This window comes from Prosopis cineraria, unplaced genomic scaffold (genome assembly GCF_029017545.1).
Source record: "Prosopis cineraria cultivar Desert tree isolate PC_DT_omini unplaced genomic scaffold, ASM2901754v1 PC2, whole genome shotgun sequence".
Taxonomy (NCBI): Eukaryota; Viridiplantae; Streptophyta; class Magnoliopsida; order Fabales; family Fabaceae; genus Prosopis; species Prosopis cineraria.
Window position 1 is genome coordinate 42,324,247 of NW_026555333.1, and position 27,259 is coordinate 42,351,505.

Here is a 27,259-nt window from a genome sequence, read left to right on the forward strand (position 1 = left end):
TTCCAATACAAATTTAGGAAGACATACTTGAGAAGTGCCAACCTTATGGTCATCTACTTTTATAGTTAATTTGCACAACTCTTTATGTCTTCTTTACATATTACACTCCATCCACATCCTAATATTTGATAAATGGGATCTCCATGATGATACCTATTTAGAAGGCCAAGTTTGATGTGAAGCGAACTTTTGTTCCTGTAGTTGTTGGCCATCCTCTAAAAGAAAAAAAAAGAAGCAATATCTTAAAAGAGTGTCTTTTCTTCCTCATTTAATGAATCATAGCTTATTTTAAATGTCTGAAGAATGTTGCCATTTGGAATTTGCTTCAAGCTATCTAAAGCATCTTCCCATTGTTGTAAACTTCTGCCATAAAGAAAAGAACCTAAAACTTGAAGTGCCAAAAGAAGACCACTTGCATATTCAACCACAAATTGAGACAACTTCAAGTAATCATCCTCAGGATGATCTTTTCTAAATGCCTTTTTAGAAAAGAGTTGGAAGAGAATCATCTTTTTCCATGGTTTCAACCTCATATTTTGTGAACTTCATTAAACACATGCAAATAATCTCTCTCCATGGTTTCAACTTCATATTTTGTGAACTTCATTATATTTAAACACATGCAAATCTCTACTTGTTATAATTAATCTGCTTCCTTCACCAAATCACTTTGGACTCTTCAGCCAAATTTTCTATATAACTAATATGATTTATATCATCAAGAACTATTGCCCCCCCCGAAGAAAAAGTTTTCTTAATATAAACTTTCCGTCCTATTTGTCTTGATCAATGTATTACTCACATCAAGATGTGAAAGAATCTCTCTTTGCAAATGAATTTGATCTTCTTTCCCTGAAGCTTCACTAACATTAGCAAGAAAGCAACACATTTCAAGTTGATTAGAATTCCACCCCCCCCCTCCCCCACAAACAACTTCAGTAAGAGTTGTTCTGCTGATGCCGCCCATAGCTACAAAACAATCACTATTCAACCCAATATCTAAGAATGATATCAAATCAACCATTCTTAATTTAATTCCAACAAAGTTATCATTGCAAGATGGTAATTTAGAACATAAATAGGTCCATATCTCTCCAACTATATTTAGAGAAGCCCTTAATCAAATTTCCTCTGGATAAATCAACCTCTGACAACTGCACCATAGTTGTTAACCAATCCGTTGGAGATAGATTTAGCAAAAACAAACTTTAAAAATGAAAGGAAGCTATTATAATGTAAAGAAAGTGATGAGAACTCAAAAGATTTGAGTTGTTTGCAGAGGGATAAACACTCGAATATTGGGAGAGTGTAGAGAGGATCCATGCTTTGATACCATGAACAAAACAAGTATATTTAGGAAATAAGATTATAATAAAACGCAACGGAAAAGAGAACAAGAGGCGATCTTCATTCTTTCAAAACGAAAGCACACTCATATATGTAGAGGAAAGATCCATCCTATAATAAATACATGACTATTCTAGAATAATTAAAATGAATGAAATAATAAATACGGGAATTCAGTCAACATTGTCAATTAAAAAAATTACCTTGAATAATAAAAAAATATCAATTCATAATTATAATTGACATTCTTAAAATTGACTCTCTAGAGTTGGTGCACTGGAGAGTTTACTGTAGCATGGTATAGTGGTAAATATGTTCATGAAGATTGAGAGGAAGCCATATCATACGTTGCCAAAAACAACAAACCATAACAATTATTTGCACTACTATTATCAATTTACAAGGATTTTAATTCATACTAATGTCTCACCCCCAACTTCTGAAATGTAATCGGTTAAAATGCAAGAAAACACATTCTATAAACCTAAACCCTTAATAAGTCTAATATATTAATTCAAATTTTGTCGTACAATCATCATTTATATTAAGCAACTATTAATAGTAACAAAATACTTGAGCTACCTATAAAAATTTCGACAAAATTTCTGCTTTAAGTTGGACTTCCTAAAATCCCTACAACCTGCCAAAAAGCACATTCAAGTAGCATTCAAAGTTCTACTCTGATACAATATATACAAACCAAAATAATTTAACTAAGGATCCTGCCTATATGATTCGTGGAGCTATTCTAGAACAAAAATAGAATGTTTAAATATTTACATTAATCCACAATGTAATTGAAGCAATAAAATACTTTTTGTTTTAAGGAGTCCCACGAGATCTACTGAAGAGCCAGTCCATTTCTACTATCTGAATATCAAAAAAAATTTTCAATGAATAACGTCCCCAAAATAGTAAATAAATAAATAATGATAATCATAAACAACAAATTAAAAATATATCTTGTGTATAAAACAAATCATAAAAATACAGTTCTTAAGAGTGAAAAACAACTTGAAAAAAAAAATTATTTTCTGTTAGGACTTAGACAAAATGAATAACAGGCGTGAACACACAATCCACGAGAATAAGTAACATCCGACATCGCTAGAAACCACGAAAAAAAATAAGCGCAAGCACAAAGTTCACGAATAACAGACGTGGATTAAGTCCACGAAATTTTATCCTCCCTTCCACGTGCGTTGACACAGGACTAGCACCTCTAATATACCCTATTAGTTGGGTGTATCATAGCACGTCAAAGGCTAACGAAACTGTCGTTAGCAACCAACATTCTGTATTTAGTCCTATAAAACAATTTCGGCATGCATGGAATCTAAAAATCCTTATAGTTCAAATTGTTTTTTAATTTGTAAAGTACAAATAATCTTTTCATTAGTAATTTATCCCATCCATGCATGTATAATACTCATAGGAAAATAAAATATCATAAAAATAACTGCATAAATAAATTCAAAGAATGAATAAGATATCTCTATACATTATGTCAATTTAATCAATAAGGTACCATAGGAAAATTTGTTTAAAATAGACAAAAAATAAAATAAATAAGAAGACCATTACTTCTATTTATTGGGAAATGTTAATTACTTACCTAGCTTATTTTTCAATCCCAAAATTCTCTTTTTATAGCTTCAATTAAGTTTTCTCTTCTTCTAATGATCCTATCAAATACAATAAAATTTCAATAAACTTCCCATAGCCTTAAATAAACTCTCTCCCAAAATCATCACCATTTATATATCCCAATCTGTTTACTTTCATCCACAAATAATCACCCAATAATATCAAACACCAACATTTGAATAACTATATTTCATCCACAGTCAATAATTCAATGAACTCTCAAAAATCAAGTTTAATTTCTTTAAACAAATATTTTGTCAAACACCTCACATGCATTAATTCTCAAGCTTAGATCAAACATATTTTCTTCGAATTTCATTTCCCAAACTTTTCTGAAGTCTATATTTAAAGTAATCCAACCTTCCAATTACAAGCATTCAACATAAGAAATTTTAAACTCAAAGAATATTGAATTTATTCACCTTCAACAAACATACAATACTAAAATATCAATTTAAATCAAATTTCTCTTCACTGCTTGTACAAGCACAGTAGCACGAGGGAGACTAAATTACCAATAATTAAACATTCACACCATACATGCTGAGCAAGAGGGAAGAGGCTTGAAGCTTCCTCACCTTAAAGCACAAATGATGAAGATAAGAGGAGGAGCTGAAGTTTATGGCTGAACAGGGGAAGAGTCTCTAGCACGACACATGGACAGCAGAAGAACAAAACAGCACCAAGAAGCAGATGAAACCATGAGCAGCACCTCAGCTCAAATGATTCAGCTCACACACATCAACTAACACACACCAACATCGACACAGAACAGAGAGGCAGCAGAAGATAATTTCCAACAGCAGAAATAAACCAGCAACAGAAACGAACCAGCGACAGAAATGGACCAGCAACAGAAACAAACCAGTGAAGGTGAGAAACAGACCTACAGTGTGAAGAAGTTGATGGTGACGGGGGAAAAGAAAAAAGACTTGGTTGAAGAAGGAGAAGAGCGAAAGGAATGAAAATGAATTATATATCCCTCACTGTGCGTAATACATGACCAAAAAGGGAAAGAGAGTTCTGGACAAAGAACCATGGGAAAAATCACAAAACAAAACCCAATGTTGGTTGGAAAAAATTTCAAAAAGATACCCCACAGATTTTTTATCATCATAATATTTTTAATAACAAAAGATGTAAGAAAACTTTAATAATTCTCATATAAAAAATAAAATTAATATTTGGCTTAAGTAAGATTCAAATTATAGATCTCCATATAAATAACTAATATAAATTCTATTAGACCTCTACTCCTCATATGCTATGACTAAAATAATTAAATAAAATATCAATAGGGAAGGAAAATCATTCAATTTAAATTTTGGGTCATTACAAATTAAAACACTACCTGTAATAGTTCTCACTTACCCACAAGCTAAGTGAGATGTATCATGATTGAACTGCTCTTATTATGAGTTGATTTTTTCCCGCCCATGCCACTCTTTAAAATGGGTAAAGTGGGCCTGCCTAACAGCCTCAACAGGTATTCCAAACTCTCCTTGAAAGTTTTTTATTGTTCTGTGAATTACAGAATCTGGAAGACAGACCTTAGAAGCTCCAGCTTCTGCTTTGGTTGATTTGCTGAAATCATTAAAGCTGCCCCACTCTTTCATCTCATCTTTACATAGAACTCGCCATCCACAACCGACAATTACAAGGTCTTCAAGAAGTGCACAACGCAGGCTGAGTTTGATATGAAGGCAACTGTCATCACCTCTTAAATGTTGCCAACATGTTTTATCATTTAAATGCAACAGCATTAGACAGAGGTGATGACCCTGCTTCAAACCATTTCCAATAACGTGTGACCAATCTTTGCATATATAATTATCATCTTCCGGAGCTTTGCTACTCCATGAAATGTAAACACTCTCAGACATCAAAAAGCTTTGTATATTCAAGCATACAGCAAGGCCTGACCATTCACTCGCACGAAAATATTGAGGGATGTCCACCATTAATACAAATTCCCCACTGTAGTCATATGAAGAAACATAATCTTTATTTTGAAACCATGATGGCACTTCAAGTGCTGTGATAATTGTGAGAAAATCCCTTTGAGGTAGATATTCTAACTGCAACAGAAGTCAACTATCATCAAGAGTAATTACCAAGACGAGCATGTGATTAAATAATACAGAAAGAGTGACCTAACATATGTACCTCATCGTGCTGGATCAGTGAATTGGTATATTTAGTTTGATGGCGATACTAAAACAAGGAAATAGTCACGTTTACATGGATAAAGTTAAAAAAGGATTCATAAATCAACATCAATAGGTAGATTATAATTATAAAAACATACCTCATGGTCAAGTGAAGAAACGACATTCCATAACTGTCGATCTGATAAAGGTTCCAATGCATCACAACCGAATGCATCTAATCGAATTAATCGTGGTGGAAGCTTTGGTAGTGACTTGAGCCTCTTGCAATCATTCAAAAACAGATAGTGTAGACGATGCAGATTACAGAAGCAACCAATTGGTAGATTAACAAAATCATTTCGTCCCAGATCCAATGCAAATAATGATGTTAAGCCCCCAAAATCATCAGGAATGATCCATCACTAATGCCACAGTTGCTTAAGTTTAACTCTGTTAATGACATTAGATTAAAGCCCAACAACTTTTTGACAGTAAAGGGATGAAGATCAATATTTTCGCAGCCACTCAATCCCAAATCTTGCAGACCAGTTAAGAATCCCAGTGATTCAGGAAGTTTGGTTATAGCAGTGCAACTTGCATCAAGCAAAGATAATTTCTTCATGCATTCCCCAAACTCTGGAAGCATTGAGATTTCATAACAATAACCAAGATCCAACTTTATCAATGAATTCATCTCCAATTTTCTTGGAAGGATTTCAAGTCTTATACATCCATGCAAGTCCACTTCAACAAGTTTTTTCAACTCTCCAAGCGAGGGATGAACCACAATGAGGGATATACACCATTCAAGAATTAAATTTTCTAAATTTGGAACTCCTGAGAAATTTGGAGTTTCAGTCAAATCTTTAGAATAACTCATATCAATATGCTTCAAGTTCTTCATAAACTGATAAAAAAAGATAGGAGGACTGATATTACAAAACAACGTACCAATATAAATCGACACCAATATATATGTAAGACAAACAATATGCATGAAGCATCTCACCTTTACACCATTCCAGAGTTGCTTTATGTTGCTATAAGGCATCTGAATATCAACAAGTTTATGCAGTGGAATTTCAAGTGGAAGAGCTTCTAGTGGACAATGCAACCACACAATTACTTTTAATGCATTGGAAAGGCATTTGAAATCTATAGGATGTTTCAATCCACAGTCTAAGTAGAGAAGTCTGAGATTTCTCATCTTTGAAAATACTTCAGGATGCACTTCTACTTCAGCATGGGAAAGCGTAACAATGGCATGTATTGCATTTGATCCCTAACAGAAAAAGTCCATTGCCACAAAAAATAACATGAGAATGATAAGCAAGTAAAGCATATTAAAAATGTTACATTTATTTCAATAGAAATGAAAAAATAAACCACTCACTGCGTTATCTTTCAATATTTCATTGATGTCCTCTATATTCCACAACCTACTACGTCTGCCAGCATTATCAAGAGATTCTTGGAAAACAATATTCCGACCCAATTCTTGAAGTAAATCGTGCATCTCTAAAATGCATTTTCCATACATATTCTTCTTTTCAATTAGTAAAGCTTTCTCAATCAAAACATTTATTCCAATTGTAGGGTGGAGATCACAGTTTCTCAAAATTTGGGTCACTTCATATTTCATCCATCCATTGAAAAAACAAGCAATATCCAAAAATATTGCCTTTTCTTGATAATTTAATGCATCATAACTTATTTTAAGTTTTCGAATAATATTATCTTCTGGAATTTCCTTTAGCCTGTCTAAAGCATCTTCCCACTCAGGTACACTTCTTCCACACAAAAAAGAACCTAGAACATGGAGTGCCAAAGGAAGACCTCCGGCATATTTAACCACAGATTCAGACAACATCAAGTAATTGCTTTCAGGATAATCTTTTCTAAATGCTTTCCTAGAAAAGAGTTGAAGAGATTCATCTTTCTGCATGGTTTCAAGTTGATATATTCCATGCACACCAAGAGATCTCAACAAGTGCATATCTCTTGTTGTTATAATTACTCTGCTCCCCATACCAAACCACTTTGGACTTTCAGCCATATTCTCTAATTGACTCATGTGAGTTACATCATCAAGCACAAGGAGCACCTTTTTGCTGCAAAAAAGGTTTCTTAGAATGGCTTTTCCTTCATGCTTGTTCATGATTACCTCATTACTTATGTTGAGATGCGAAAGAAGATGTCTTTGTGCATGAACTGGATCTTCTCTTTCTGAAACCTCTCGAATGTTGGACAAAAAGCAACACATTTCAAACTGGCTGGAGATTCTTTCATAAACAATTCTAGCAAGTGTTGTTTTACCTATCCCTCCCATACCCCATATCCCCACAAATCGAACATCATCTAACTCTATCTAATCAGACTTGAGTCAATTCCAATCAAATAATCATGGTAAGATGACATTTTAGAACATAAATTGTTCCATACTGCATCTACAATGTTTCGATTACCTCTGTTTCTGGCCTACAAAAAGAAACAAATTTCAAGGAGCTTAATATGAATTATAGTCACAATAAGTTTTAAAAATGAGAAAATTTGATTTTCGTGAATATTATTTACTCAAGCAAGAATAATGTTTTTTAATATAATAGTGTTGCTATTACAATTTTGACACAAAAATATTATAATTGAAGACAGAGATGGAGAAATAAATTGATTGCGAATGTTGGGCAGGAAAATGATCCATCAAACCTTTAAACATTAGTTGATTTTCAAAAGAAAAAAGTAATTTTTTCACTATTCAGTTTGTAGAGAAATATATAATGTTTTTTTATTAACTTAATAAAATACACTGCCATTCAATTGATCAACTCATCATTAAAGATTTTATTCTTCTCTCAAAAAATTAAAACAAAGACCTATCAAATGAAACCATGAAACTTAAAAACTACAATAGAAAATTAATTATTTAAAAATTTTACTGTTTTACAAGAAATAGTTAAATAGAAAAAAAAAATAGGTATCTGTGCTACAGGGGAATTTATTGTAAGTTAATCTTTCCCCCACCCCCCCTGAATGACCGAAAGTTACAAAAAAAATCGAGGGAGCATGTTTATTTCCGGACTTCCATAGCTTGGGAGTGAGTGGATTGGTAATCTTGCTGCTGGCTTCTTCCATTGTTGTCAATATGCTTTATTAGAGTTTTAAAAGGGAGGTGTGCTGGAGAAGAAGGATATTGGCTATTGATGGACAAGAATATTCATTGCTGATGGAAAAGATAAGAGATGAATCAGTTGGACAACTTTGATTTACAATAAGAGCAATCTACTTTTTGCTTTGGAACAATTATTTCTATTGCTGAGAAAACAAGTAACTGACATGGGCAATATTGAGGAGTAAAAGGACAGACGTCATATATTACTTGGATAACAACAGCATACCAAGGATATTAAAAAAAAAAGGTAAATAAGTTTTCTCCTTCCATGAATTAGATTGCATTGGATAATAGATAAGGTATTATATATAGGATTTTCTGAGTCATGGTTTATCTTTTCTACCTCTAACTGACACTACTGAAATATGATGAAATCATGCCCAAAAAAACTTACCGGCCCCTAGTGTCCCAGCCAGACAAGTCGCTCACCAGTGATAAAGCGTTCCTCCATTTCTGCACCTTATGTTTGTTTTCTCTAAATCTCTCTTCATGTTTAACGAGAGCTTCACCATAACTTTTTCTTTGGTGTCTTATGTCAGATGGATCTACACTATAAAAAATAGGGAAAACTTGCTGACCTGATTTATTTCTACATTCAAGGATCTTTTGGAGTTCATCCAAACACCAGGTAGAATTTGCATAATTTTCAGAGAGTACAACAACTGCACAGGGAGAATCTTCAATTGCTTGAAGGAGTTGTTGTGATATAACTTCTCCTCTCTCCATTCCTTCCTTATCCCTAAAAGCTCTGATCCCACTTCTAACAAAAGCAGCATACAAGTGATCTGTAAAATTCAAGCGAGTATCTTGTCCAGCGAAACTCAAGAAAACGTCATATTTCCTTTTCAGAGTTGAATTAGAAGTTCCAGAGTTTGAGCCTGAGGAAGATTCTCCTTGAACACAGTATGCCATTGCAGGTGTTCAAACTGTAATCTCGGTTCTTACTGGGTTTTTGACGCGATGGAGAGAGGTCTGAAGGAAAATAATAGTAATTATTAAAAAAATACAGGCCGGAAGTCGAACCTTCCAGAAACTGAAAATAACAAGCCTGAAGCCGAAAAGGGAAGAGAAGAAGAAAATGGTAGACCAGAAATAGCAAGAACCATACATACAATCAAATCTCTCGGGTGAAGTTTCCTAGCCTTGTTTCTCTTGCTCGGGTTCAGCTCCGACCGCGGTTCTGAATTCTGATGAGTTGAACCCCCAGCTTTTGTTCCCTTTTAGATATTTTGAATGATTGTAAAAATTTCATGGTGATTTTTTCAAGAATGGTTTCGAGACTTCAAATATAATTGAAAAAATTATGTTGAAATTTCAGACAAAAAAAGTGATTATTATAAGATTTATTATCAAGTGAACTTGTGATAATAAACTTTATAAATTTAGTTATTAATAAATTTTATAATAATTATTTTTTATGATAGTTAATTCTTTTGTATGGAGACATGTAATTCTCCCAAAACAATTTGCTGTTGTAAACATGTCATTAGTGAAATTTGACCTAACACATTTGATAAGTAATACTGATGGCGGCGCCGCCATCGAAATTTTATTTTATTCCATTTTTTACACCAGAATATTTCATTTTACTTTTGAAATAATAATAATAGTAAAGAAGTCATTGCACATTTATATTCTGCACCCAAAAAAAAAATTGACCTTATAGTATTCCTAATACAGAAATCATGTCGTTGGAAAATATTAAACAAAATCCTAAAAACCTTGTAAAGATTTTAATTATTAAAAAGTTTCATAAAATATATAAAATATTTTTAAAATAACTTGACAAAAGAAATGACAACTTGATTAAAAAAATGATAACTTAGATATAAAGTTAATTTTTATTAAATTATTTTTTTATCAAGTTATAATTTCATTAAATTTAAAATTTAGCAGTAATTTTTATATTTTATGAGTGTTTAAAACAATTTTAATTTAATTGATATCCTTGTATGAGATTTTTCAGTAATTTTTCCAAATATTAATTTTATTGACCTCAAAACGATTTTAATGTAACTTAGTCAGAGGAAACGAAGAAAACGAGTATGACCGAGGGGATTGAACATTCCATTAATTAAACATGCAAGAGTTGAAAAATTAGCCAGAGAAGAAGATTCATTCATTCAGTCCAAATCGACACATCCCCTGACGGAGAGACAGCAATAGAGCAGCACATTGGTTGACCTCAGGATTCTTTCATTTTTGGCCGTCCATGGCTTGCTCTCAGTTTCTTTCCAGTAACCACTTGTTCTCTACTTCTCAAAGTTCATTTAGAAGCAACCATCAACGTCAATTCGGATATGGGTCTTGCAATTTTGCCTCAAAGATTCAATTTCAAAGAACCCCGCTGGTTAGATTTAAACTTAAAGCCATGGTTTCTGATTCCAACGCCTTCAGGAGACAAGTAGAGGTTTTTCTCTTATCCCTTGGGTTAAAGTTCCGGTGTGACATTTTATGGAAGTGTTGTTTTGATTGTTTTAAATTTTCTTTTTCTTTTTTTTTTTTAATGTTGGTGGAATTAGATTGTGTATGATCCTGATGAAAGGGTGAACAGGCTGGCTGATGAAGTGGACAAGAATGCTCCCCTTTCAAGGCTTACTCTGTTCTCTCCTTGCAAGGTATTATTCATTCTTTTGCTTTGAGGCACTCCTATATTTTCATACTTCCATGTATTGATATTGGCTAACTGTTTGGTACAGATAAATGTTTTCTTGAGAATTACCAACAAGAGGGTAGATGGCTATCATGATTTGGCGTCTCTATTCCATGTAAGTTAATTATAATCGTAATAATAATAATAATAATTTATATATGATTCAATGTTTTCTCTGAAAGAATATTTTTTTAAATATGTTAGATGACACCATTTAGTCTTATCCATATCAGGCCCATTTTGAATTTTCAGGTTATAAGTCTTGGGGATACAATTAAATTCTCTTTGTCACCATCAACAATAAAGGACCGTTTGTCCACTAATGTGTCTGGGGTGCCCATTGATGATAGTAATTTGGTAAGATAAAGAAAACTAATGCTTTGCTTTCAAAACTACTCCTCTTTTATTGCGTTTTCATATTCTTCAGAGAGTGATTGCTCTGCTATTCTATTTCTACAGATTATTAAGGCGCTTAATCTTTACAGGAAGAAGACTGGCAGTGAAAAGTATTTTTGGGTGTGACCTAGATATACCATCTACTTCATGTTGTTTAGCTTTTTCAGTATAAGCATTCATGTTTGTTCTTATTAATAGGCTTTGAGGATAGTAGAATGTTTAATTTATCAAGCCTATATTCATATTCTTGGCAGATTCATCTTGATAAGCGGGTGCCCAGTGGGGCAGGGCTAGGTGGTGGGAGTAGCAATGCTGCAACTGCGTTATGGGCAGCAAATCAATTCAGTGGTTGTCTTGCTACAGAGAAAGAACTTCAAGAATGGTCAAGTGAGATTGGATCAGATGTCCCTTTCTTTTTCTCTCAAGGAGCAGCCTATTGCACTGGTAGAGGTGAGGTCTGTCCAATTTCCTTTCCCATGAAGCAATTCGAGAAAAGGCTTGGCTATGGAGAGCTTGAGCTCTCAACCATCCCAATGTCTACTGGGAAATTATTATTATCACAAATCTCAGGACAACTGGATGTTTGAGAGCTTGAAAAGCCTCTACAAGAAAAGTTTTGACTGCTGAAGGATATGACTTACAGAACTTCTATCTTTTTGCAAGGCAGCTAGGCTTACTTGATGTGATTTCATTTAAGATTTTTCTTTCATATGCATAGGTTGTTCAAGATATTCCTCCTCCAGTACCTTTGGACACTCCAATGGTTCTCATAAAGCCACAAGAGGCATGTTCAACAGTGGAAGTTTACAAGGTGATTTTCTGAGTGTAATAAACAAACCATCCTTTGCTCTTCGTTGTCACTATAATTAGATGGTGCACCTTGTACATTGAATGAAGCCTCATATAACAAGTGGCAGTATTCACGGCTTGTGAATAATGTGGCTTGCTATGGGTTTTAATATTAGATAGATATAAATTTAACAAATTTCAATGGTACAGCGTCTAAAATTGGACCAGACTAGTAATGTTGATCCTTTGACACTGCTGGAAAAGATCTCAAGGAATGGAATTTCACAAGATGCTTGTGTCAATGATTTGGGTATGTTTCTTGCTGAATGTTTTTAGTTTGAATCCTTTTTCTTTCCTTTTTTTTTTAGCTTTACATTTTTATTTGACCCTGTTGAGCACGCTTTTAAGAGGTGTAATTGTGGAGGTATTTGGAGTCCAATTTGATTAATTGGTGTGACTTAACATTAAATATTTAGTTACGCCCCTTGATTATGAGTTGTTTAAGTTTGTGCCGCTGTAAGTGCAAATCATTCATTTCTATAATTGACATTCTCAAATTTTTGTACATTTGGTCCTGATTTACATGTAGAAGCATCACAGCATAAGTTAAGGGTAGAAATCTTCTGTGGTCTTAGAGTACTTTCACTTGTTCATTTGCATTACTTTTTCCTTGATTGCTTTCCTTCTTGCTCTTTGCAGAACCCCCGGCATTTGAAGTTCTCCCATCTCTTAAAAGACTGAAGCAGCGAATTACTGCAGCTGGTCGTGGAGAATATGATGCTGTTTTTATGTCTGGAAGGTATAGAAACGGGTAACTTTAATTTTTTTAAAATTTTCTGGCTTTTGTTAAAAGTTAAATAGATGTGAATCACATGATAGAGATCATTGGGCACGCACACACATTTGCAATCTTTATTCTCGTATGTGACTGCAATGTAAGATTGAGCATTCTTCAAACTTCAGCACAATTGAACTTGATATACAGTAACGAAGCTGTTTTCAATTTTTAATCTCTGAATCGTGTATTGAAGAAAATGTTTGAGCATAATATATGCTCTAGCATCTATAGTTGCCAAAATTCTTCAGATTCCTTCTCTAGATTCCAGTTATAAGATAACCAAGGAGATTACAGTCGGTTGAATTATTGGACAGGTGGCTACAAACTAGACAAGGCATATGGTTTTTGATCTAACTCATTTGTTCTTCTAGTCTAACATCATAATAATTTAATTTTTAATATATCCATATATATTGCATATGTTTTTGTCACAGTTGCCTCATGATTACGAGGAACTTAGTAATTCCACACATCAGCGTCAATCTATGTGAAGCAGTGAACTATGGATTGTTAATAAGATGACCGGAAATAGGCTTAGAACCATCTCGACAAATCCTCCAAAGTGACATGTGAAATATCAACTCTGTCACAGGCACCATGTTGAAATGCATCCATATGCATTTCTGGATTAATTTGCCTTATGCCAATCTAAGTTGGAGGACTTATTATGAGCATGAAACATTGGTTTAGAGATGACCCTGAAGCATTGTGATAAAATATTTAACCTAAGCTCTTCTAGGTGATGAACCAATCCTGTTGGAAATTTGAAATGGCAGGTGAAAACTTACAGTTTATCTTCCAAAATTCTCTGTTTTCTTTGAGGCTTACACAGCAACAATAATTTGTCATAAGTTGGTATTTGTGCATAACAGACATGCTCTCTCTTTTCAATTATCCCTGTGTAATTTCCTTGAAAATGATTACCGATTGCTAGTCACTGGTTTTTTTTTTTTTTTAAATAGGATATTAATCTTGTGATGTAGATAGTCATCATATGACTCGATGTGGCTATCTTTACCAACTGATGTTGCCTTCTTTGTGAACATAACGTAGGCAATTATGTCGTTGGATAAAGTTATTATTATTATTATTATTATTATTATTATTATTATTATTTACCTATAATTTGACCTCCAGGTCTACCACTGAATGGGGGGAAACTATGATCTCCAGTCATATTACGTCCTATGTCACTGGATAAAGTTGTTATTATTATTATTACCTACAATTTGACCTCCAGGTCCACCACTGAATGGGGGAAACTATGATCTCCAGTCATATTACGTCCTATGGCTGATTTTTGTTGTGTAGTGGCCACTTAAATCAAATTAACTCACCAACCCACCAGAACTGCTTACATAGCAGAGTCACTTCACAGCGTTGAATTTAATTAGTAATTGAATGAGCAGGGGCACAAGTGGAGGAGATCGAGACAATCAAACTATCACTTTCATTTTATGTATTGAACCAATCTTCCTGGCAGTTTAGGTTAACAGGAGAGTTATCAGAATTACACATGGACCCAGAAGATAAAGGTAAATCTAAGAATTAATAAAAGAAACTAAAGAAGCCTCTTGAGGATAGCTCAGGTGGTAAGAGTAGGATTGGATGTAACAATGTGGGTAGAGATCTAGGGCTTATACCCATTTAGCGTGACCCAAAAAAACATCTCAAGGTCACAAGTAACTAGCTTTCGGTACTATGTTAGTAAAGCAAATAAACAATCATCAAAGAAAATTGAGTCTATTCTTCCATGATTTTGCCAAAGTTGTTCATGAAATTGCAGAAAGAATGTTTTAGCCTCATTTCCTTGCTTTCTGCTGGTTGGATGGAGTTTATCATAGTGCATTTGGCTTAGATCTTTGTTTCAAGGCTTCAAAATATTAAAAGTTTTGGTTGAATCATTTAACATTGTAAACCTTTTTCCACAGTTCCAAGTTGATGTTTCGTGTTAGGCAAAAGCTATTGTTTAAATAAATGAAGTACTAGTTCTCCTGAAGTAATAGTAGCATCTTATTCTTATTGATGATCTGGAACATAAATCGCAGTTCTGGAATGGAATTTTTAACGCTCCTCTCTGGCCGGCGCTTCTTTCTGCCTTACCCTTCTTTTTCTTTCTTCCTCTTCCTGAGCTAAGCTCCATCCAATCAGGCATGAAAGAAAGCACGAATTGAAAAATTCAACCTCCCAAAGCTTTTACCCTTTCTTGATTAGAACTATTAATATCAAAGCCATAAAAATGGAGCAGTGTACTTATTTCTAGATATACGTTCTTCCTTTTGTAATGTTTTCGATTGTCTTTTCATCTCGTTTGTCAGTACATGCTTTTACATCTCTTCTTCACCTTGTTGGTAGAAGTGGCAAATGCTTTCTCTGTTATTTGAGGTTCAACTTTTAGTGAAAGCCTTATTATCTCTCATTCTTGCTTCACAAGTTGAAACCTGTAGTTTTAAACTCTTCATTTCTCATCCCTTTTTTAATCATGCAGTGGAAGCACTATTGTTGGCATTGGTTCACCAGATCCTCCACAATTTGTTTATGATGAAGATACATACAAAGATGTTTTCTTGTCAGGTATGCCCCATTAGGATTTTTTCTTTTTCTTCTCTTTTTTGGGGGGAGGGGGGAATTGTTCTCTATCATTATAAACTGAATGGCCCAGACCCAAAAGTGTGTCCCATAACTACACTAAAATCTGCTGGAAACATCTCCTACATTCACATATAATTGGCTGCAAAAAGTTTTCTCCAAGAACGAGACCTGCTAATTTTAAAAAATGTATAAAATTACATTATGCAGAAGGACTAGATTTTGAATAAAATGGCCAGCACATATATGTTATGGTAGTTTATCAAATTAACGAGATTCTGCTTCTGGTACCTTATCAAATTAAAGAATAGAATACGCAAGTACTTCTGCGGTTTGCATGAGGAATACTGCAATTTGATGCTTAGTCATTCCAGATACCTTTATTTTTGGACAAATATGATTCTCTTATCTCATATATCACTTTTGAGGCTGACAATGGGGTAAGAGAAAGCTTAGTCACTACTACTAGCTTAGCACTTAGTTCATAGAAAATAGTGAACTAAGCGGCAGAGCTTACTTGATGCCTCCTAAATCTTCAAACTCTCATAAAACTCAAGTTTAACAAAATTAAAGTGGAGCCAACCTCTTTCCCTTCTTGAAGTTTTACAAACTAGTTGTTTCCTCGAATGATAGATTTGATTTTTCAGGGATTTCTCACCTAAGCTTTTTAAATTGCAGATGCATATTTCCTCACTAGAGAGGCTAACCAGTGGTACAGAGAACCTACCTCAAGCCCTACCCCTTCGTCCTATTCTTCTCAGATTGCTTAATTAGTCTTCTTTCCATTTCCATAAGCCTCTACATGGTTATATATTATCTCCATATTGTAATCATGAAATGATGTAGAACTTAGCTCTGCTGCATTTTCTGCTTTAGTTGCTGCGACTTTCATGAGCCAAATTCAAGGATCTGGGTTCTCTGCTGTACCTTTATGCTGCTACAATTATAAAATTTTAATTTTTTATGGCAAAATTTTACAAAATGGAAATAATTTTCTTGCTATGGCTTTTTTAAAAAAATGATTGAATATTACAAATAAAAAATAAATATAAAATATGAAGAAATGGCAGCACCATGGTGCTGCTGTTTCAGCAGCAGCAGCATGATCCATGTCCTAAATGCAAACATTAGGAAAAGGGCAAAAAGGCTGGCAATGTTTTGTATCAATACTAGTCCTGGGGAAGGAAGTGAAAAATAAATTCAATAAATATGTCTAGGGTCCCTCATGCTTGAGGATCCTCTGAATTTTTTGTGGAATAGTGATGATGGTTATTGTTTTGATGGTCTAACAATATCAAGAATTAGTTTTCATTTTTAATGATACAAGAAATCAAGGTAGAGACATCAAAACAATGTCCATGTTTGTTCTTTCGTTTTGTTGCCCCTTTATGTTGGATGTCATACACGCAAGCTTTGAGCATCCAATAGGAAATTATTTACTATATGTTCAACAAGATTAATCCTTCGAAGGCTTACCACGAGAACCAGAGTTGCTAGTTATATCATTTTTGCATACGTGATTGTATATACGTGAAATTCAAATTGCGTTTTTGAAACTCGAAATTACTGCACGTAAGTCGTTGGGCATAGGTGACTGACCGTATTCTGTGGGAATGAACAAGAAAAAGGATAATTGGATGCGATCCAACATGGGCTTACCACCAACAAACGACCTCTTTTTTTTTTTTTTTTTACATCGGAAGAACCAACATCAAATCCACACACATCAAATGTCTTTCTTTCATTTTATTCATTCAACTTCTCGCCACTCATTCTACAGAGAAGGAGAAGAAACAAACTGTCTCGGTAAACTAAACAGATCTTTCCCTTCAAATGGCGAACTCCACTCCCGAGACCCCCCATTCGAGGTTTCTGCAGAAGCTACTCCACCATCTTGCAATCCAGGCATGGGAACTAAGCTACCATTTGAGGCTACTGATCTCATTGATGGTTGAGTGACCACCCCCGAGGCATTTGAATCGTATATATGACTAGTCTTCGTAAAAGGTGAAAGACCAAGCCATAATGCATTTGACCTCGGTGATGATACACTTCTATCCAAGGACCAGTCTATGCTGGTGTAATCAAATTGCATTGATCCACCAGTGCTCCAGTCCACTGGAGATGATGCCCCTGATGTAGCGGCCGACCCAGATCCAGAAAAGAGACCTAGAGAAGAAGCTGCAGCTAACGTTGGAGATGGACTTGTTCTATTCCATAAGTTGTTCCCTCGGCTGGTTACTTGGGGATCTACTGAATGGCTGCTTGCAGTGACAAATTGATGCTGATGTTGATACTGGAGTTGGTGGTACATCTGATTCGAGCTGAGATAGTTTGGACTGAGACTTCTAGTGCTAGGAGGGCGGGATAAAAAGCCGTTTGACCTCATTACTTCTGAACTGTTAGTCGGATACCAATTGGCAGCCAGTCCAGGAGGAGATGTGCTCATGCTTGTGGCTGGAACATGCTTAGCATTTGCAGATTGAGGCCGCTGCATGACAACTACCGGTTCCCTAGCTGCTCCGGGTTGAAGATTTTTCAAATCACCTCCAACAGCAATATAACGAGCTTCAGCCTTGGCAGGTACCGGTGACACCTGCAAAGGTGATGCTGAAGAACATGACACAGAAAGATTAGACCCGGCACTTGGCCACCTCTTATCAGCTGGAATAGTAGCTTGCTGGGGTTTTGCCCACTCTGTCTTTGATTGAATTCTCTTTAGAGGCTGAATATTTTTACTACTGGATTCCAAAGATCCTCCAACCATAACTGCCGATTTTGTGTAGTTAAAATCCTTTTCATCTTTCTTTAGTTGATTGAGGCTGAGACCGGGCTTCGTCTGGGGCCTAGCACTCTGACTAGCAACTCCTGACTGCTTACCATTAGTAAGAGTAGGTGGATACCCAGTTTCCTCAGGCTTTAGGGGAGCAGAAGGTGGATCCTGCTTCAATTCTTTCAAGGACTCTGCAGCTTTATCTAGATCACCTTCACATGCAACGACTGCTCTCTCAACCTCTTGCTTTGAGCAACAATGCCTTGTTTCCATGTCTGCAATCCGAGCAAGCTCTTCGGATATGTCGATTTTCAAAGTGCTCCCACCTAGTTGTTTATCCTTTTGCTTATCTGTTTCTTCACCACCCTCAAACAGCCATGCAACTGATTCCTCAACCCTTCCTTCATTCAATATCAGTGCCATTGTTGCCCGTTCATGAGAAAATCCCATTGCCACAAGCTGTTGAGCAAGGGCTTCAAGTTTTCTTGACATAAGATAGCCACTGCAACGCTCATGCAATTCTTGAGCTCGCCTTTCCTTCTGTCGTTGATGTTTTCTCTCATTTTTCTGGCGGATTTTCTCTCGCTTGTCATTGTCAGCTCCTGGCACTGTTTCTAATCTAACAGGCAGATTAGAGGCTTTCTCTTTATGGTCCTCTGACTCACCAGACCAACTACCATTATTAGAAACAGAGTCATACTCAACACCAGCTAACAATGAGCCTGCAGGATGATCATCTGTCTCATCTATGTTCCGAAACCGACCATTAGAATGAATGGGAGAGGTAGAAGATGCCGGTGACATTTCAAGAGTATGGAATGTTCCTGATAACGGGTTGTATGCACTAGCAGGTAAACCAGCACCTGCATTATTAGACCCTGGAGACTTTGCAGATGCCTTCTGAGCTTCCTTGCTCCCCTTTTTGGACTTAGATCGAGATCCAGGAGACATGTCCTCAAAATGCAAATAATGCCCTGCAACAAAGAAACACACACACACACACATATTAGAATTTCCCTCCTTTGAAAGTAGACCGTAGATTTGGTAGAGTTAAAATGTATCACAACTAAATACAACTATAAAAGAAAATAATATTATCTCCTTCACTATGTATATATATTTGGCTCATAACACCTACGTGTACGGATCTATTTGCAATCAAGCACTCATTTACAAAATAGAAAAAGACAAATGAATACAGACTACAAAGTTAATGAAAAGAGAACAAATAGAGACAGCAACACCCTAGTTTAACGCATATGAAATTAAGTTAAAATGAGCAAGGATATAAAGATGAACAGGACAAACCAAGAATTACAAAGTTGACACAAAGGGATAGACATTACTTAAAATGGCTTTCAACATGCAAGTAAAATGTATGCACAAACACAGATTATTTTTATCCATTGTTCTACATAATGAACTGCAACTTATTTGTTTATTATGTTTCTATTTAGAAAATTCAGCACTGTGACTTATCACGACGCCATATCCTTTACACCAAAATTCAACATGCGGCCAAAATTGAACATAGTGAAAGTAGTACTTTTCCAGTAGAACAAAGCCAAACAGCAATACAAAAAGTAGCTACAGGACAAAAAGTCTTGAAATAAGAGAATTTCATGAAAACACTAGTTAAGTCTAAATTACTATATTACTAGCTGCGAGACACATAATACATCTAATTTAATGCCCATTCTTCTAAACAAAGTTACAATTTCAGATACAATATCTCTCTCTCAACAATAAGAAGCTTATTTAATGCCCATTCTTTTCAAAGTTTTAAGTATCTCCATTTCCCTTCAAAATCATAGAGACAGTAGCATAACCGTTCAAAATTCCTTATGTATCAGTCCCCTCACCTCAGAATAAATAAATTGGCCTTGTTTGTCATTCAATTCAGAATGACCTAGCTTGCACTTGCATGACCATATTTCAAGAAGCATAAGAAACACAAATTCGCAATCAAATAAAAGAGATATATTGCTTGCTCAACTGATTTTACCACATTCAATATTTCTACATATCTCCAACTGTCCAACATTAAACAGAGGTCAATATTGCAGATATAATATATTCACTCTGGAGCATGATTGTACTTCAAACAAAAAGAGCATCAATGTCAACATAAAAAATTTTAAACGCAAAATATAGATAAATTGTATGCCTATGTACCGAATAAGCGTCAGGGATGCCTACAATGGCATAATTACTTCAGACCTTACATGTAGAAAGTCTTGTATAATCTAAATAATGAAGACCCCTTTGCCTATCAATCAAATTCAACATTTATGATCTACCTCGCCCTTTATTTAAAGAGCTATATATATATATATATATAGCACAGATACTTTCAAGTTCCTTGGCCCATTGGCAACACAAAGTTGGATACATTATAAGCACACACTGCTGAAATCATATCATGAAAAGCAAACACCAGATGGGCATAGATGCAGAGACTATTATAGTGTAACTAAAACTCAAACTTTTTTACCAAAAAAAAAAAACTCAAACTTAATGTTCCGCCCCAACTATGTTCCAGAATGTCACAATTATTGGCCTTCTTCTCTTAATTTTCAAAATTCGGCAAGCAGCCAGATACCAGTTACCCATTAAATGGACGTTTATGCCCCGAAAGTTACAGCTTTCTAGAGAAAATGAATAGATTGCAAATAATTGCTAAATAAGAAAAACTCACAAATCCACATTTAATTGATATTATTAAGATGAAGAAGCTGCAACCATCCAAGAAGAACTAAAAGAACGTAAAAGCCACCGCGACTCTCTAGGATCCATAATACTTCGTCCAAGTCAAGAGAACCATTGCAAAAGAGCCTAGAGTCCCAATTCCCGCCCCGCAAAATCGACAAATTAGAATGCAGAATCCAAATCACTGAATTCAAATAATCACACAAACCGAACCCTAAAGCACAATTCTATCCTCCAACAATCAATACAGCGGCTAATTCGAATAAGATCATGAGGCGGGATATGAGGAAATGGAAATAACAACGCAGAGAAGGACGCAACGGCGAGCCACCAACCTTAAGTCCGAGAGAAAATAGCGTTGACGATTGATACAGAGATCGTTATTGAATGACAAAATCGTTTAGAAGCTAGGGAAGGGAATATGGTAAGAGAGAGATAGGTTTTTCGAGGCTCAAACTGAATTTGGTAGAATTAGGGTTTTGAAGAAATGGAGATCTGGGAGGAGAAAAAACTCCACATTGTCCTATTAACGGAAGATAAATATTTCCTGCCTTAGTCCCTTCTTTTTCTTTTTTTCTTTTTTCCCTTTTTTCAACAATGTTATTTAAACGCTTTTAAGTTTTTCAGTAAAATACAGCGATGTTTCCTCAATTTTACTAAAATTACATAGATATCCTCTTTATTTTCAAAATCTAAATTTTACTATGGTAAAGAAAATTCTTTAAAAAATTATAAAATATTATTTTAGTAATAAAATTATATTATTTTAAACTTTGAAATTGTTATTTTTTCTCATAATATAATTGTTTTTTAACGAGCTCATAAAATAATTATTTACTCTATGCAATTTAAAGAGTATAAATAATTGAGCATAGAAATATTTAAATAAATGTTTCAAAAACTCTTATATTATAATTAATAAAATTTAAAAAAATAAATATAAGTGGTACTGTCTAATTTATCTTTCGTTATATTAAATCCTAATTCTGTGGTACTTTTTCACCTTTTTTCTGGCACTTATATTAAATCCTAATTCATTGAGCGTTTTTATTTACTACATCTTAAAGATATTTTTTATTTATAATAAAATAATAAATGAATTAATAAATAAGTTTATATAATTAAAAAATAAAATTTAAAATATTATGAGGAAGTTTAAAAATGTGTGCAGTAAAAAACATTTTTTGTTAGCCTAATTATTTATAATAAAATTTGTGTTAAAAAGTGATATTGCAGTTCAAAATATATAATTAAATAGTTAATTAATGATTAGCTGAATAGAAATAGAATTTTAAAAATTAAAAAAGTGTCTTTATTATGTAATAGTTAATTTTCCATATTGGTACCCCTAAAGTCTGAAGCTTTCTTTATCATTACTTACATAGGTACAACAAAAGGTCAAATTCAAAGGCTTCACATAATTTATTTTGTTGTAAATAGCCTCCTTTTTTGAATTGGAGGCTTGGAGCACTTTTCTTGTCATCCTCAAGTTCTTCAATAAAATTCATTTTTTAGTGAGGTTATTACTTCTTCACACCGTGTTTCTTTAAGCTTTCTTCATGGAAATATTTCACAAATATAAAGTTCTATAACACCAAGATTAAGAACTACTTTACTTCCTTATTTTTCCATCACCATGAATCAACATTGCGATTTTCACGAATTCGTTTGATTTCTTCCCTTTAAAATAGTATTTTCACTCTTGAGTTATTGTTGAGTTGGACGAGCTTGTGATTTAGGAGTCAGTTGCAAATGGATTCAAGGTTACACGAGCATATTATTATTATTGTTATTATTTTTTCTTTTTGAATGAAAGCTAAAAGATTTTTTTTTTTTCTTGAATGCTCTCAACGTAGCAAGTGGCTTGTGTTTGGGAACAATATACACTTCCAAGAATTAGATGTTAAAAAATATAAAATATTTTTAATGTTTAAAGTGTAATTAATGTATTTTTAAGACTTTTAATAAATAAATCATTCTATATTTATTTTTAAATAAAACACCCCATTGAAAAAGGATAATTTATAAAAGATTATGTTAATTTAAAAATAATTAACTAATTTATCAACGATAAAATTTGATTAGATATCAAAATAGACCAAACCCCTTTTAAGCAGCTTACAACCTAATCTGATTAGAGCCTAGCTTATTCATCAATAAGCCAAGCCTCAAACTTATTTGGTGGCCTATATACCTAAATAGGCTAAGCTTGAATTTTTCAAGTTTGGCCTGTAAGCTTGTAGGCGTTGCCTATTTAGGTATATTATATATTTTATATATTTATATATAAAATTTTATTTAAATTTATAGATTTATATGTGAAATTATACTTTTTTGGTGTAATTATATATTCCATTTTATTCAAATAGGTTTTAAGTCTTTAAACTTATTTAAAATATGAAAAAGAATAATAAAGTTAAGGCTTTGAAAGATGGTGATGGAAATTAAAGTTTTGATCATGAACAACTACAGAACATTATTGTATCTTACTACGAAGATTCATTTAAAGCAAAAATGGTGGATTAGAACAATACTTATTCAAGTAAAGCATATCCGAGGCTAAGTAGGAAGGAAGCTGCTTCTTTATCTTGTGAAGTGATAGATGAGGAGATTAAACAAGCCACTTTTGAAATTGTTGCCTTTAAGGCTCCTGATCTTGATGGTATTCAAGCTATCTTGTATCAACAACATTAGGAAGTTCTAGGGGATTCAATATGCACTTTGGTTAAGGAGGTATTTCGGGAACCTAAGAAGCTAGAGAGGATCAACAATACACACCATGTCCTTATTCCTAAGATAGATATACCAGAATGCATGAAAGATTTCAAACCTATCTCACTATGTAATGTGAGCTATAAGATTGTTTCTAAGGTGGTTGCTAATAGAATCAAAGGTCTTATGCTTGAGCTTATAGGCAATCACTAAAGTAGCTTTATAATAAGAAGGCAAAGGGGAGATAGTATAACCATTGCCCAGGAAGTGATCAACACAATGAAAAGGACAAGATGAAAGAAGAGCTTTATGCAGTAAAGGTTGACCTTGACAAAGCCTATGATAGACTTGAATAACTTTTAATTAAAACCTACTTAGAAGAAGTGGGTTTTATGAAAGAATTATGCAAAATCATTATAGAGTGCATTAGTATCCCAAAAATCAAAGTCTTATGGAATGGTGAACTATCTAGAGAATTTAAACCCTCTCTTGGTCTCAAATAAGGAGATCTTATTCCCCCTTACATATTCACTCTATACATAAAAAAGTTGAGTCACTTCATTAAAGATGAAATAAATAGTGGGGAGTGGAATGCCATTTAGCTAGTAAAAGAGGGGCCCAATTTATCACATTTGATTTTTGTTGATAATTTGATGTTATTCAGTAAAGCCTCTCCAAGTCAAATGGATGCTTTGTGTAACATCCCGAAATTTTAAGACTCGGATTTATAAAAATAAAATAAAATAAAATATCTATAATTAAATTAAAATTTAGAATAATTTGATAGAGGTCTAGAGTTTGAATTTTTCTAAGCAAAAGTTTAGTTTTATTTTATTTTTTTTAACTATGGGAAAAATTACCAAAGTTGACCCAGGCTTTTGTGCAATAATAAAAAATGTTGGGTCATTTCTTGTAATTTTTCCCAAACTTTGAATCAGCTTTTATAAGGGAAAAGAGATGCAGAAACGCAGAAAAAAAAAAGGAAAGAACAAAACGCAAGAGAGAGAGAGAGAGAGAGGAAGAAGAAAGGAGAAAGAGAGGGAGTTAGGCTCGGATCTAGGAGTCTTTGCGACCGTTGCAAGCTCGGCTACACGATAGGTAAACTCCCTACTTCAATCCTCTTCTCTTTCTCTTGATTTTCTTCAATTTTTGGAAGAGGAAATTTTTGGATTTTGATCCCAAAGGCTTTATTCCTGTAAGCTTTTGTTTCTTTGGATCCTAGAGAGCATGTTTTGAGTTTCTATATAGTGATCTAATGTTTTGAGTGAATAATTGGATGAAAAGAGGTGTTTTGGGCACAAAATAAACCTTGAGAAATTGGGTTTTGCTCCTCAATGGTTTAAGCCTATTGATTTAGTTATAATTTTGCTATTTGAGCCCAATAAGATTTAAATTAAGGTTTGGTTTTCATTATAAGGGCTAATGGTGAAAGTTGGTGGCACTAAGTAAAGGTTTTTAATTGATTAAAAAAATTATATAAATTGAAAATTTGCCTAGTGATGGCTAATAAATGGTTTTGGTGGTTAAGTGATACTATGTGAATGGTTGGTTTAATATATGACCATTAGGGTGGATTATGACTCATTGACCTAAGTTGTGTGGTATGAGTTATAGTCTTCATTAATGCTATTTGTCATGATAAGTGATGTGGATCACTTATATGTTGTAGAAAATTGTTGGTGGAACTTATTGAGAAGTAAGGAACAAGTCGAGCCCTATTTTGTATAAGGGGAACCCTTTTGGTACCAAAGGGTTGAGGTAACAGGGGAAATTTACATTTTCTATTACTTTGTTTTAGCTATTTTTGAATAAATATTACTAGTTATCATGCATTACATGTTTTAAAAGATTAAATGTGCTTTATAAGGGGTTATGGGGTACTACTTTGATTATAGTACAAATATGTTTTCTAATTGTTTAATAACAATGTTTTTATGGAAATGAGATTTATAAATATTATACTACTTTAGAGTGTTGAATGGTCAATACTCAGGAAAGGTAGACAAGAGTAAAAGGCATGATCTCGGTGGGAGTTCACCAATGAGAAGGTGTGGATTTTGATATTCTATGGCACACTGTCAGTACTCAGTGTTGTCTTACGTATTGTGGGCTCAGTGCACTAAAGTGGTTAGTGTATTGAGTGTTCGACACCTCTCAGTGGGGGAGGGAATCTAACATATGAAGTGTGAGGTTGAGTGCCTAGGCCAAGGTAGCCCTCACATGGAAAGTAAGTTGGGCTGGCTCTGGGAGGGAGTTAGCTTAACTGCTTAGGATTCACGTCGAAGGGGCATAGGAGGTTTGGTGGATTAGATCATGCCTTAGATTATATTTTGTGCCTGTAGAGGTACAAGTAGTATAAGGTTTACCTGCGAGTTAAAGAGCCTCAGGGGGCATTCTGTTGGTCATGAAAGGCCATACCGGCCTAGGTCATGCATTCATGCATTTTAAATGGCTAAATTATATACTATGTTGAATTTATTATTCGTTTATTTGATTATGGCTTACTTTGTAATAATCAATGTAGATTTCACTGTTACTGAGACTGTGGTTGTCTCACCCCTTTCTTTTCAATATTCTAGGTCCAGGCGAAGGATCTAGTGGTGGACGGGGAAAGGAGCAAAGCTAGGGGTTTGCTTGTGATTTGTAAAGAACTGCAACCCCTTTTTTTGAGCAAATATATTGTAATGTATTTAAGATTAGGGTGCCAGTAGGATATGATTGTGTGTGTGTGTGTGTGAATATGTGTGGATTGTGTGCTTGTGTATGAATTTTTGTCTGTTTGCAGACTTGTAGCTAGGAAACTTGGTTATGGTGTGTGGTTTTGATGGATTTACTTAGTAGACCAAGTTTCTATTACAAGCAGATATTTATTTTGATATATATGTGATTTTATAAGCAAATGCAAAGTGGTTGCATTGCAAATGATGTGCTATGGGCAAACATACACCTTGGATAGAGAGAGTGGGTGCGTGGGCCCCACAAGGAGCTCTGAGCCAAGTGAAAATGTTTAGCATATGTATTTATATAAATACATGATATTTAGATTGATTTGTGACCACTCTTGTATGATTTGTGCATTTTGGGGGTTTAGGGTCCTTTTTGAGAAATGGCACCCGGGTGGTCAAATTTTGATGTATGAGGATTTTCCATCATTTGAATGTTCTTTCAAGTGTTTTTAGTCTTATTTGACGTGTCCAAAGTGTTCCCACAGGTTTGTGATCATTAGGATGAGATTTGGACAATTTTGAAAATAGTTTTTACCAAAAAGCTGCACTTTTGCATCCGGGTGTCCAAATCTTAATCCGACTGTTGGATTTCTTTAAAATTTGGGTCACAAGTAAAACTTTTATAAGCTTCGTGTGGGTTTTGAATCACGTCGATCGGATATCGGACGGAGAAACGACGTACTCCGGAATTTGGTTTGGAGGTGCTGTCATGACAGCATTAAATTGCTGTCATGACAGCTATAGTGTTGATTTTATAACCT

At 34.3% G+C, this 27,259-nt stretch overlaps 3 protein-coding genes across 4 annotated transcripts; 1 reads left to right on the forward strand and 2 right to left on the reverse strand.

Moving 5' to 3' along the window:
* Nucleotides 1-1,839: 1,839 nt before the first annotated feature.
* Nucleotides 1,840-9,552, reverse strand: LOC129302772 (disease resistance protein RUN1-like). The gene is made up of 10 exons (XM_054941655.1): nucleotides 9,426-9,552; nucleotides 8,708-9,285; nucleotides 7,610-7,622; nucleotides 6,538-7,512; nucleotides 6,154-6,426; nucleotides 5,303-6,051; nucleotides 5,161-5,208; nucleotides 4,346-5,072; nucleotides 3,573-3,880; nucleotides 1,840-2,217 (listed from the first exon to the last, which is right to left on the reverse strand). The coding sequence occupies exons 2-6, from the start codon at nucleotides 9,223-9,225 to the stop codon at nucleotides 5,533-5,535; spliced, it is 2,298 nt and encodes a 765-aa protein (XP_054797630.1). The 5' UTR covers nucleotides 9,226-9,285; nucleotides 9,426-9,552; the 3' UTR covers nucleotides 1,840-2,217; nucleotides 3,573-3,880; nucleotides 4,346-5,072; nucleotides 5,161-5,208; nucleotides 5,303-5,532.
* Nucleotides 9,553-10,372: 820 nt separating this feature from the next.
* On the forward strand, nucleotides 10,373-16,542 carry LOC129302850 (4-diphosphocytidyl-2-C-methyl-D-erythritol kinase, chloroplastic). Of its 2 annotated transcripts, none has more exons than XM_054941713.1 (11): nucleotides 10,373-10,755; nucleotides 10,868-10,931; nucleotides 11,013-11,081; nucleotides 11,219-11,323; nucleotides 11,426-11,482; nucleotides 11,617-11,817; nucleotides 12,081-12,173; nucleotides 12,362-12,461; nucleotides 12,851-12,950; nucleotides 15,478-15,563; nucleotides 16,257-16,542. In XM_054941713.1, exons 1-11 carry the CDS (start codon nucleotides 10,526-10,528, stop codon nucleotides 16,346-16,348), a joined length of 1,197 nt encoding a protein of 398 aa, XP_054797688.1. In that variant the 5' UTR covers nucleotides 10,373-10,525; the 3' UTR covers nucleotides 16,349-16,542. The 2 variants fall into 2 exon arrangements, with proteins under 2 accessions (XP_054797688.1, XP_054797687.1); XM_054941712.1 differs by having other exon boundaries at nucleotides 10,375-10,723; nucleotides 10,836-10,931.
* Nucleotides 16,543-17,298: 756 nt separating this feature from the next.
* On the reverse strand, nucleotides 17,299-21,577 carry LOC129302849 (uncharacterized). Its single transcript, XM_054941711.1, has 2 exons — nucleotides 21,396-21,577; nucleotides 17,299-19,325 (listed from the first exon to the last, which is right to left on the reverse strand). The coding sequence occupies exon 2, from the start codon at nucleotides 19,300-19,302 to the stop codon at nucleotides 17,353-17,355; it is 1,950 nt and encodes a 649-aa protein (XP_054797686.1). The 5' UTR covers nucleotides 19,303-19,325; nucleotides 21,396-21,577; the 3' UTR covers nucleotides 17,299-17,352.
* Nucleotides 21,578-27,259: the final 5,682 nt, after the last annotated feature.